Source organism: Sapajus apella, unplaced genomic scaffold (genome assembly GCF_009761245.1).
Source record: "Sapajus apella isolate SASKATOON/1434 unplaced genomic scaffold, GSC_monkey_1.0 scaffold241, whole genome shotgun sequence".
NCBI classification, from domain to species: Eukaryota; Metazoa; Chordata; class Mammalia; order Primates; family Cebidae; genus Sapajus; species Sapajus apella.
In genome coordinates, this window is record NW_022437181.1 from 270,768 (window position 1) to 282,855 (window position 12,088).

At 43.7% G+C, this 12,088-nt stretch overlaps 1 protein-coding gene across 14 annotated transcripts in view; it reads left to right on the forward strand.

The window, feature by feature from the left end:
* FAM120B (family with sequence similarity 120B) overlaps window positions 1-12,088 on the forward strand; it is a 107,409-nt gene that overhangs the window by 55,443 nt on the left and 39,878 nt on the right. For all 14 annotated transcript variants that reach the window (XR_004266134.1, XM_032271600.1, XM_032271591.1 and 11 more), the window contains one exon: window positions 2,393-2,485. Coding sequence is in view for 13 of the 14 variants with exons in the window: in XM_032271600.1 (XP_032127491.1) it covers window positions 2,393-2,485 (93 nt within the window). In the remaining variant the exon portion in view is untranslated. The remainder of the gene's footprint in view (window positions 1-2,392; window positions 2,486-12,088) is intronic.

Below are 12,088 nucleotides of genomic sequence, written 5' to 3' on the forward strand. Positions count from 1 at the left end.
CGCTGTTCCACATTAACTGTGCTTGCTGATCCTGCGTGTGGTCATGCAGCACAGCTCTACCTTCTCAGTGACTGTGCAGGTGAATGTCAGTTATTTAAATTCACTTTAAGCAGAAAAAGGCCAGGACCCCAGAAAAATAACTTCACATCCCTATTTTTATAAACCTGAGGCAAAACAAGCATCAGAAGGAAAATTTCCACTTTACCTTTTTTCCATTAATAAAGACCTTTTAAATAAAATCTTAGTGCAAATTGGCATGAGCAGACTTGGTAATTTGTCTTTTAAAGAGATGTTTAAATTGGAACTTTTTAAAACTAGAAAACAACAAATTGACAAATCAGTGATATTACTAGAGTAAGAAGATCCTGTATTATAACTAAGGGATAATTAACAAGGTAGAAAGATACATTTATAGAAATATTACAGTTTTACATAGTTAAGCCTAAATTAGATGTTTCAATGTGTAATATGGGGTAGAATTGCATCTGATTCAGTGCATGAAAATGACAGAGAAACTAAAGACATTTGTCTCTCGGTATATGTGGGGGATTGGTCCCAGGACACCCAGGTATGCCATAATTCATGCATACTCAAGTCCTAAAGTCAGCCCGTGGAGCCCACGTATTTGAAAAGTCAGCCCTTTGTATATTTGGGTTTTATGGCCCGTGAATACTGTATTTTTTCCATCTGCATTTGGTTAAAAAAAAAAAAATCCACATATAAGTGAACCCATGCAATTCAAACCTATATTGTTCAGAGGTCAACTGTACTCTCATTTGGTCTGACCTCTCAGTTAACAACAGCCACAAATAATTTTATTAAAGACTCTTCTGAGAATATCCTCTGGAAAGGTATGTTTACATCATAGAAATGGACATATTTTATGTTCCTTTTATTCCAAGGTAACGCCTACTTGGAATAAAAGTGGACTAGAATATTGACATGGTCAGTAAGAGCATCAGCAGGTCTCAGCGGCAGTCAGCACCCCCATCCTGGCAGAAGCAAATGCCAACATCCTCCAGGGGAGCACAGGAGCCTTTCTGATTTACGATGCGGTTGTTTTTATTGCAAATAGTCATATTAGCCATTTTTAATATCCAAGAAGAATCGGCGAAATTGTAATTGATGGGTTTGCTGTTGGCTTTCCTGTTTCTTTTTCCGCAAGCCTTCACTTGCCACAGAAGATACTCTTCTGTGAGAAGCAGCTCTTGTGGTCTTAGGATGCTGTGGAATCCTTCAGTCAGCAGGCATGTTCTGCTTTTGTCTGGGTAGCAGAACTTGGTGACTAGGAGAGGAATGTCTCAACCTCATCACGGTGTCGGGCAGGTGAACGGATGGCAAGCACCGTCTGCTGTTGATGAGGCCTGGACCATCCACATCCTCCTTTCTTCATGCCCTCTCCTTATCTCCATCATCTCCACACATAAGGATTCTCACTCTGTCTCTTGCTGTCTGTTGTTCCTCTGTACCTCCTTTCTCTTCTCACTTGCGTTGGGTCTTTTGATTCCACAGAGGCTTGGTGGAGTCTCATATTGTGGGTTCTGATTTACTGTCAACTGGGATTCGAGGACACAGGTTTCCTCTGGGTTGCCAAAAGTGGATGGTGACCCCAGCTCAGCCCAGCTGTGGATGCTGTCTCTCTCTCTCTCTCTCTCTCTCTCTCTCTCTCTCTCTCTCTCTGTCCCCCCGCCCCCCCTCTGAAAACCTCTGTTTGCTCTGTGCAGTTTGTGCCAAACATGATCATATATCTGGCTCTAAGACCTGGTCTTGGTTGGCACCTCATGATTATTCCCAGATGTTCTGGAGAGTTTTACCTTGTTAGAGTCTAGCCCGACTAGGAATTCAGGCTCCCCTTCTAGCTAGGCTGTGAGTTGGGTGCACAACTGAGGACACCAGAGAGAGAGCTTCACAGCCAGGAGCCAGGGATGGTGTGGGTGTGAAGAGGCTGTGCCCTTCCACCTGCCCACTGCCTGAGGTCTGATGCACCATGTGCGTACCTGTGCATGTGCCCGTTTGTGCACCTGTGCATGTGCCTGTGTGTGCACCTTTGTGTGTGCATGTGTGCCTGTGTTTGCATGCCTGTCTGTGAGTCCCTCTGTGTGTGTGCTTTGTGTGTGCTTGTGTGTCTGTAAGTCTACCTGTGCATGTGCATCTGTGCACATGTCTGCTTGTTCCTCTGTGTGCACCTTTGCGTGTGCATGTGCCTATGTTTGTGTGTGTGCACCTGTGTGTGTGCCTTTGTGCAAATGTGTGTGCCTGTACATGCCTTCGTATGCTTCTGTGTAAATGTTTGCACTGTATACACACCCGTATTTAGTAACTGAGATCAATTTGTAAGAAATGTTTTAAATTCTCCTGTAGCTTAACACTGGCCTTTCTCTGTCCTTTTCAGGTGGACACTCTTTGCCTAGAGGATTTGCATGCATTTATTGCACAGGCCTTGTGCCTCCAAGGAAAATCCACCTCGCAGCTTGTTAATTTACAGGTAAAGACATGACCAATTAGTTGTCACTGTCCGGAAGACAGCTGTGCAGTCCAGCCTTCTCTTCCCCATTATGGTTGGAGTTTTACAGAAAGGATCAGGAAGGCACTTTAGTCAGGATCTTTTCATGATGCAGTAGTTTGTCTTTGTCTCTTTAAGGGCTGTGGGATAAGCAGCCGGATGAGATACCAATAGGTACTGCCTCAATTCCAGTTTTGCGCAACTTGCAGTTCTCAATACTGCCTTTTTAGTCTAATGATTTGATGAGAATAGCTCATGTAGTTCTCTATAAACATTATTAATTTCTGGTGTTAGCAGTTTGGGCCCTCCCCTGGCCTACCTCCCAGATGGTTGGTGGCTCAAGGATGGGGCCACCTGGCACCTTCCTGGATCCCCTCCTGGCGCCTTGCTTGTAGCAAGTGTTCAGTAAAGAACTTCTGTGAAGGAGAGGCTGCACCTCACCTAGGAGATCCGCAGCCTCTATTGTTTGTATTCAAATGTGCCATCCAGGAGTGCTTATTTTTTTAATTTCACAGAATAGTCCAATCACAGCTAAGTTCCACAGCTCTTCTCTGTGGCTGCACCCTTGTGGATCTGGGCACTGGTTATTCTTTCCTGTTAGAAAATCCCAAGGTCAGGTCAGCTGTGGATGGAAGCTTAAGATTCTGCTTCCAGTGCCATCTGATCGTGATTATTGGTTTATCTGTGGCTGTAGTTTAGTTGCATTCGCTTTTACTTGTTTTTCTAATGGAAAAAAAAATAAGTTTCATTTATAAATGACTTTTACTCAAACCTCACAAGTTAGGCTAGGTGCAGTGACTCACACCTGTAATCCCAGCACTTTGAGAGGCCAAGGTGGGTGGATCACCTGAGGTCAGGAATTCCAAACCATCCTGGACAACATGGTGAAATGTCATCTCTACTAAAAATACAAAAATTAGCTGGGCATGATGGTGCACACCTGTAATCCCAGCTACTTGGGAGGCTGAGGTAATAGAATCACTTGAAACCAGGAGGTGGAGGTTGCAGTGAGCCGAGATTGCACTGTTGCACTCTATCCTGAGCAACAAAAGTGAAACTCTGTCTTAAAAACAAGAAAAAAAAAATACCTCACAATTTTTCTGTGTCTGTATGATAAGGCTCACTCTGTTGCCCAGGCTGGAATGCAATGGCGCTGCCACTGTTCACTGCAACCTCTGCCTCATAAGCTCAAATGAGCCTCCACCTCAGCCTCCTAAGTAGCTGGGACCAGGCATGTGCCACCCTGGCTAATTTGTGTGTGTATGTGCATGTGTGTGTGTGGAGATGACGTCTCATTATGTTGCCCTGGCTGGTCTCAAACTGTTCCTGGGCTCAAGCCATCCTCCCACCTTGGCCTCCCAAAGTGCTGGGATTATAAGTATGAACCACCATACCTGGCCACAACTTTTATATACTAGGTTTAGTTCATAAACTAATTCACATAGCATAGCAGTCTAACTAAATGAACAATGCCAGATTTTTTTTGTATTAGAAATTTCATGGCATCATTATCCAAAAATTAGATTTTTTTCCTCCTCCATTAAGCAAAAACAGAATTTTAAAATGTTAATTTTAAGTTATCAGTAGGTTCATGGGCATTCTTCATGCTGAGCTGCAGCCCTGGCCTCCCTCCTGGACCCTGGCTGTGGCTGCCATTGGCTGTGGGCGTCCATAGCAGCTGCTGAGCCATTTCCACTATAGTCTGGGAGCCTCACCTGCTTCCCTCTTCCCTGTCAGTAGAATTGAACAATAGGACAAAAGAATCATAGACAGGAACCCTTCCTGTTCTCTGGTCCTAGGCCCTGTGGGCAACATAGCGCTGGAGTCTGAGTCACACAGATGAGGGAGCTGGGTCTGCTCCTCACCAGCTGTGGGGTCTTGAGCAGGTTTTTAAGGACACAGCAAGTAACCAAACTTCTCTGTGCCTCAGTTTCCTCTCATTTGTAAAATGAAGAAACCAGGAATTAAATGCAGCAGAATGTGTCCTGTTCTTTGTCTTTGTAGGCATTTAGTGCATTCGATCTTCATTTTCGCATGGCATGGACTTGCCCACACTTAACAATCATAATTGGCAAAGATGAAGTAGAACCAGGCTCTTGACACCTTGTCCAGGATTCTTGCCATGTTGCTGTTTTTGATGAGAAAGACATTATTAAACAAAGATGAATGGCAGCCACAGCCAGGGCCCAGGAGGGAGGCCAGGGCTGCAGCTCAGCATGAAGAATGCACATGAACCTACTGATAAAATTAACATTTTAAAATTTGTTTTTATTTAATGGAGGGGTGGAAAAGCCACTTTTTGGATAATGATGCTATGAAATTTCTAATACAAAAAAAAAAAATCTGGCATTGTTCATTTAGTTGGACTGCTATGCTATGAGAATTAGTTTATGAACTAAACATGGAGACAAAGGTTGGCTTTAAAAGCACTCCCATTAGTATACAGCCATCAACAGAGGCTGCGTCCCCTTAACCATCCACTCAGCAGCGTTGCTGTATACCAACATAGCAGAGACTTGTCCCATGGTTCTAGTTCATTTCTGTTAAAAATGGGATGTGCCAGTTATTATTAGTCATTGGCTCCTTCTGAGAATTGTGACTGGGCAGCTTGTGCTTCCAGTGATCCCTGAGGCCACTTAGGAAAATGTTTCTAACAAACCATGGCACTAAGAACAGAATGTGAGTTTCACTTGTCTCCTCACCAGCCAAGTACTATCTTGACATCCTAGGCGGGGCAGGGTCACTACTCAGCAGCCCTTCTTGGCTCCCTCCTGTGAAAGGTGGAGATGTGGTTTGGGGAGGGAGTTGGGTCCAGGTGCAGCCTCCCCATAGCCTCTGACTCCGCTCTGACTGTGAGAACGCATTGCAGTGTGAGTTAGCTGTGGTTTGTCTCGATAATGAGCTAATTGAGCCACAGAGGTGTGTGCCATGGTGTTACCAGCCACTGTTGGGTAGGTGGCTTTTTTGGCAGTGGGTGGGTCACTGTTGCTCATAGGGAATTTTAAAACACCCTGTTAGTTTTTTGCTCAACATTACTTTGCTACTCAAATATAGCCTTGAAACATATACATATATATATATATATATATATATTTACATATGTATTAAGTGACTGGATTATATGTGTAAAGGCGCATAGTACATATTTATGTATACATGCATTCATTTACAGACATAGAAATGCACTGTATATGAAATCAAGGAATACAAGAACCCTTAACCTGCAATAATTTTATAAGTAAAGAAGAAAGAAGAAAAGCAGTATTATTCACAGGTTGAGAAAACGAAAGGGACTTTTAAAAGTAATGGACAAAGGGTAATTGTGCACATGACAAGAGGACAGGCCTGTGAGACAGAAATGATGTGCAGGAGGCTGGTATTTTCTGGATACAAGGACAGGCCTGTCAGACAGAAATGATGGGCAGGAGGCTGCTGTTTACTGGGTACTGAGGTCAGGTCTGTGAGACAGAATTGATGGCCGTTGTTTTCCCTTTGGAGTCAGCTCTCTGAGTTATGTGTTTGCCAGTTTTCCTATTCATGTCTGTAACTTTCAGTGTGAGCTTTTAGTATGTGGTTAGAGAACATGCCTGCTCGATTGAACTTTGAATAGGACATGTGATCCTTCCTATATAGTTTGTACAACCCATGTGAACATAGATACACGTATATACAGATATAGGTGGAATTTAATAAGAATCTCTCCTTTTTTATTTTCTGAGACAGAGCCTTGCTCTGTTGCCCAGGCAGGAGTGTGGTGGCATGATCTCGGCTCACTGCAACCTCCACCTGCTGGGTTCAAGTGATTCTCCTGCCTCAGCCTCCTGAGTAGTTGGAATTACAGGGACATACCACCACATCCAGCTAATGTTTGTATTTTTAGTAGCGATGGGGTTTCACCATGTTGGCCAGGCTGGTCTCAATCTCCTCACCTCAAGTGATCTACTCACCTCAGCCTCCCAAAATGCTAGGATTATAGGCATGAGCCACTGCGTCTGGCCAGAATCGCTTTGCAGTAAGGAAGTAAATTAAGCAATAGACTGAATTTTATAATGGACAAGTAAATTGTGAGGTCTCCCTCTTTGAAACAAATTTAAAGAGGAAGGTAGAAACAGGGCAGAAGATGACATAAACTCTGGTGCCTTCCGCACCCTGTTTATTGATGTCACAGGAGGAATGTTTCTGTGGACACTGAAGGTAATGGGTCACTCTCCTGTTACTATCCAACTGGTGCCCTTGTGGGCCTAGAGTCCAGAATCCTGATTCAGGCTTCTGTCTGCAGTCAGTGGGCATACCATGTACTGTCTAGGAATGTGAAAAGAGGTAGAATTACCTACCTGCTTCTTCTCCCCTAGTGTTCTGTAAGAATCTGATACATGCCGAGATCATTTTGTAAAGTCCTCTGTAGAACACAAGATGCTATGGTTGTCTTTATTCTATTTTTTTTTTTTTGGGATGGAGTTTTGCTCTTGTTACCCAGGCTGGAGTGCAATGGCGCGATCTCGGCTCACCGCCACCTCCGCCTCCTGGGTTCAGGCAATTCTCCTGCCTCAGCCTCCTGAGTAGCTGGGATTACAGGCACGCGCCACCATGCCCAGCTAATTTTTTTTTTCGTATTTTTAGTAGAGACGGGGTTTCACCGTGTTGACCAGGATGGTCTTGATCTCTTGACCTCGTGATCCACCCGCCTCGGCCTCCCAAAGTGCTGGGATTGCAGGCTTGAGCCACCGCGCCCGGTGGTTGTCTTTATTCTATCACTAAGCAGAGTGGAGTATATATTAGGTATACTCCTGTGGGGCCAGGCCCTGTGTGTGCACCCAGGCCCTGTGTGTGCACCCACATAGTGTGCTTTCAGAAGTCATTTTGCTCTCATCCCGGGGTGCAATAATGATTTGTTTTCTTGGCGGTTTTTTTGTGTTTGTTTTATCTTGTTTTGAGACAAGGTCTGGCTCTGTTGCCCAGGCTGGAGTACAGTGGCTCACTGCAATCACCACCTCCCAGGCGCAAGCCATCCTCCCACCTCAGCCTTCCTACTAGTTGGGACTACAGGCATGCACCACCATGCCTGGCTAATTTTTGTATTTTTTTTTTTTGAAAGACGGGATCTTGCTGTGTTGCCCAGGCTAGTCTCAAACTCCTGAACTCAAGCAGTTCTCCCACCTCAGCCTCCCAAAGTGCTGGGATTACAGGCAGGAACCACCACCCAGCAATGATGATTTTATAAATGAGCTCTTGCTCTCTTTTTGGAGAAAAAGCAGAGAAATTCTTCTACCTTTCTTTGCCCCATCAGTTTATCTTTGCCATGTTGGGGCTCTGAAACCCACAAAACCATCATCCCTCCTCCTGCAGGTTTTGTCTCCAGCCTGGTCTCCAGGTGGAGGCTCTGACTGTTAGGAAATTCTGGCTTCATCTCCTACACACTGAGAACTCCATGAGCTGGTGCCTCAGCCACCTTTCCTACTGCCTCACAGCTGCTCAATGGGAAGTCCTTGGTCATGTTTTGGTTGGGAAATTAAAAGATGTGAGCTGATGAAAGAAAATTTTACTATAAAATTTAAGCCATGCCACATTAGAAAGTGGTCTGTGGTAGCATTGTATTTAATTCTACAGGACTTGTTAAGATTCCCCTGCATGTGGCTGCCATGTGCCCACTGCTGTCCCTTGTCTGTATGGCGAGTGCAGCAAGTCACATCTGTGTCAGCAGGATCGTGCCTGTCTTCCACAGCACAGCTTGGCCTGGGGCATGCTGGGGTACTCAGAAAACAGCAAGCTGTGTGTGCTGTGTTTGTGATGACTGATTGTTGTCTATGCCAGTAGCAGCTTTTAGTTAAAATACAGGCCCCAGGCAAGGGCCTGGAGCCCCAGATTTTACTTTATTTTGATTACGGGATCATAACAGTAAAGTAATTCTGGGTCTCTGTTTTCTTGGTAATCACTGTGGTGTGATAGTGTGTGCACCAGCTAAACGTGGCATTCCCACAGTGAGATTATATCAAGAAAGCGCTTATTAAACATAATGTTTTGTTTTGTTTTGTTTTGTTGAGACAGAGTCTCACCCTGTCACCCAGGCTAGAGTACAGTGGCCAGAACTTAGCTCACTGCAACCTCAGCGTCTGATTCTTGTGCCTTACCTTCCTGAGTAGCTGGGATTACAGGCATGCACCACCATGCCCAGCTAATTTTTGTAATTTTAATAGAGATGGGGTTTTACCATTGTTGGCCAGGCTGGTCTGGAACTCCTGACCTTCAGTGATCAGACCACATTGGTCTCCCAAAGTGCTGGGATTATAGACGTGAGCGACTATGCCCAGCTAAAACATAATTTTTTAAAAATGTGTTTTGCTGGATCTCTATTATGTGAGTTAAAACATCTATCTTTTAATTTTAACTTCATGATTTTAATAGTCTGTAAATCTTCATAAACTCCTTGTGCTGCATGTACATTTTAAACTTTTGTGCTTTAATAATTGAAGTTGTAAAGATCCCAGGAATAATGCGGAAGATCACTTAAATGAGTCAACTGGACGATTCACATGTTTTGGCACTGGTCCTTATAAAGGAGCTAAAGTGAGGATGTAAACTCCCTGACTCTTGGTTCCACCTCCACCTAATTCTCCTACAGAGACTCTTGCCATGATACAGCCTGGATTTGAGAGTCTGTAGGGGTTGGGGAGTGGCTGACTCAACATGGATCTCCTCTCACCTGTTAGGATGCCTTACAAGCATCAGGTGCTTTTTTAAGATTAAGTAATGTTTTCAGTTGACACATAATAATTGTGCATATTTACAGGGTACAGTGTGATGTTTCAATACGCATATATGTTGTGTGATTTAATACTGAAGTCACATGTTGCCTATTGGTTCAGAGCAACAGTGGTACCTTAGAGACAGTTCAGTCAAGCACTTTTGTCTTCTAGACCAGGGTTTTAGGCTCAGAGAAGTGGAACAGTTTGCTCCAGGTCAAGGTACTAGTGCATGTCTGAGCAGATCAAGAAGCCAGGGTTCTGAGTTCCACTGGGGCTACTCCCATTGCTCCTGTCTTCTTACTAGACAGTAAGATGCCTCTAAAGTGATAAGCAGGTATGCCATGTGTCAAAAGCAGATGTGGAAACCTTCCCATAAAAGATCTTTACTTGTTGCTGCTCTTGGTGAATTCTTACTTTCTAAATCAAATACTTTCTGTAGACAGAATCAAAATGCTTTGAAGACATAATGAGATCAAGCCCTCAAAATGGTGCTTTACTGATTAAATCCCTAAGACAACCATAAAAACAAAGAATTGTGTAATATGTTTTCCAGGAGATATTCATTAAAATGCTTTTACTTCCCAGCACTTTGGGAGGCCGAGGCAGGTGGATCACGAGGTCAAGAGATCGAGACCATCCTGGTCAACAAGGTGAAACCCCGTCTCTACTAAAAATACAAAAATTAGCTGGGCATGGTGGTGCGCACCTGTAGTCCCAGCTACTTGGGAGGCTGAGGCAGGAGAATTGTTTGAACCCAGGAGGCGGAGGTTGCGGTGAGCCGAGATCGCGCCATTGCACTCGAGCCTGGTTAACAAGAGCGAAATTCCGTCTCAAAAAAAAAAAAAATGCTTTTACTTCCCTACACAAGTTCACAGAAGAAATACAGTTTTTAAAGAAGGAAAAATGCTTTCATTATTAGGCACTCAATAAAAATTTAATGAATGAATAGCAGATTATTAGTCAGTTTGAGCTGCCATAACAAAATACCACAGACTAGGTGGCCTAAAACCACAAACATTCCTTTCTCACTGTTTTCGAAACTTGATGTTCAAAATCGAGGTGCCAGCAGCTCTGCTGTCTGGGGAGGGCTACCTCCTGGTTTGCAGACAGCAGGTTTCTTGATGTGTCCTCAAAGAGAAGAGAGCAAGCTTACTCCTGTCTAATGAGAGCACTCATCTCCTTCCTTAGGGCCCCTCCCTCATGATCCACTCAGCTCCCATAGGCCCCACTCCAGATACCATCCCACTGCTGATTTACCTTTCAGCTTAAGAAATTTTGGAAGAACATATTTCTCCATAGCAGTAGAAATAAGAATTTTTTGAAAGTTTTACTGGCCTTTTCAAAGTGAAATGTAAACTTTGGTGCCCCAGCCACCTGAGGGTTCATCACCCTTCCTCTGGGAATAAGGCAAAGGACCCCATTTCTTTTTCTTTTTTTTTTTTAAATCAGGATAGAACACAACTGGCCATTTTATAAAATTCTTTTTTTTTTCCAATAAAATTTTTTTATTGCATTTTAAGTTTGGGGGTACATGTGAACAACATGCAAGATTGTTGCATAGGTACATACATGGCAGTGTGATTTGCTGCCTTCCTCCCCATCACCTATATCTGGCATTTCTCCCCATGCTCTCTCTCCCCAACTCCCCACCCCCACTGTCCCTCCCCTACTATCCCTCGACAGACCCCAGTGTGTGATGCTCCCCTCCCTGTGTCCATGTGTTTTCATTGTTCAGTGCCCACCTGTGAGTGAGAACATGCGGTGTTTGATTTTCTGTTCTCGCGTCAGTTTGCTGAGAATGATGGTTTCCAGGTTCATCCACGTCCTTACAAAGGACACGAACTCATCGTTTTTGATGGCTGCATAATATTCCATAGTGTATATGTGCCACATTTTTCCTGTCCAGTCTATCATCGATGGGCATTTGGGTTGGTTCCACGTCTTTGCTATTGTAAACAGTGCCGCAATGAACATTCGTGTGCATGTGTCCTTATAGTAGAAAAATTTATAATCCTTTGGATATATACCCAGTAATGGGATTGCTGGGTCAAATGGAATTTCTATTTCTAGGTCCTTGAGGAATTGCCACACTGTCTACCATAATGGTTGAACTAATTGACACCCCCACCAACAGTGTAAAAGTGTTCTTATTTCTCAACATCCTCTCCGGCATCTGTTCTCTCCAGGTTTTTTAATGATTGCCATTCTAACTGGCGTGAGATGGTATCTCAATGTAGTTTTGATTTGCATTTCTCTAATGACCAGTGATGATGAGCATTTTTTCATATGTTTGCTGACCTCATGTATGTCTTCTTTTGTTCATATCCTTCACCCATTTTTGAATGGGCTTGTTTTTTTCTTGTAAATCTGTTTTAGTTCTTTGTAGATTCTGGATATCAGCCCTTTGTCAGATGGGTAGATTGCAAAAAATTTTTCCCTTTCTGTTGGTTGCCGATTCACTCTAATGACTGTTTCTTTTGCCGTGCAGAAGCTGTGGAGTTTGATTAGGTCCCATTTCTCTATTTTGGCTTTTGTTGCCAATGCTTTTGGTGTTTTGGTCATGAAGTCCTTGCCAACAAGTCCTTGTCCTGAATGGTTTTGCCTAGGTTTTCTTCTAGGGTTTTTATGGTGTTAGGTCATATGTGTAAGTCTTTAATCCATCGGGAGTTAATTTTAGTGTAAGGTGTCAGGAAGGGGTCCAGTTTCTGCCTTCTGCACATGGCTAGCCAGTTTTCCCAACACCATTTATTAAACAGTAAAAATACAAAAATTAGCTGGGCATGGTGGGAATCCTTTCCCCATTGCTTGCTTTTTTCATGTTTGTCAAAGATGGGATGGTTGT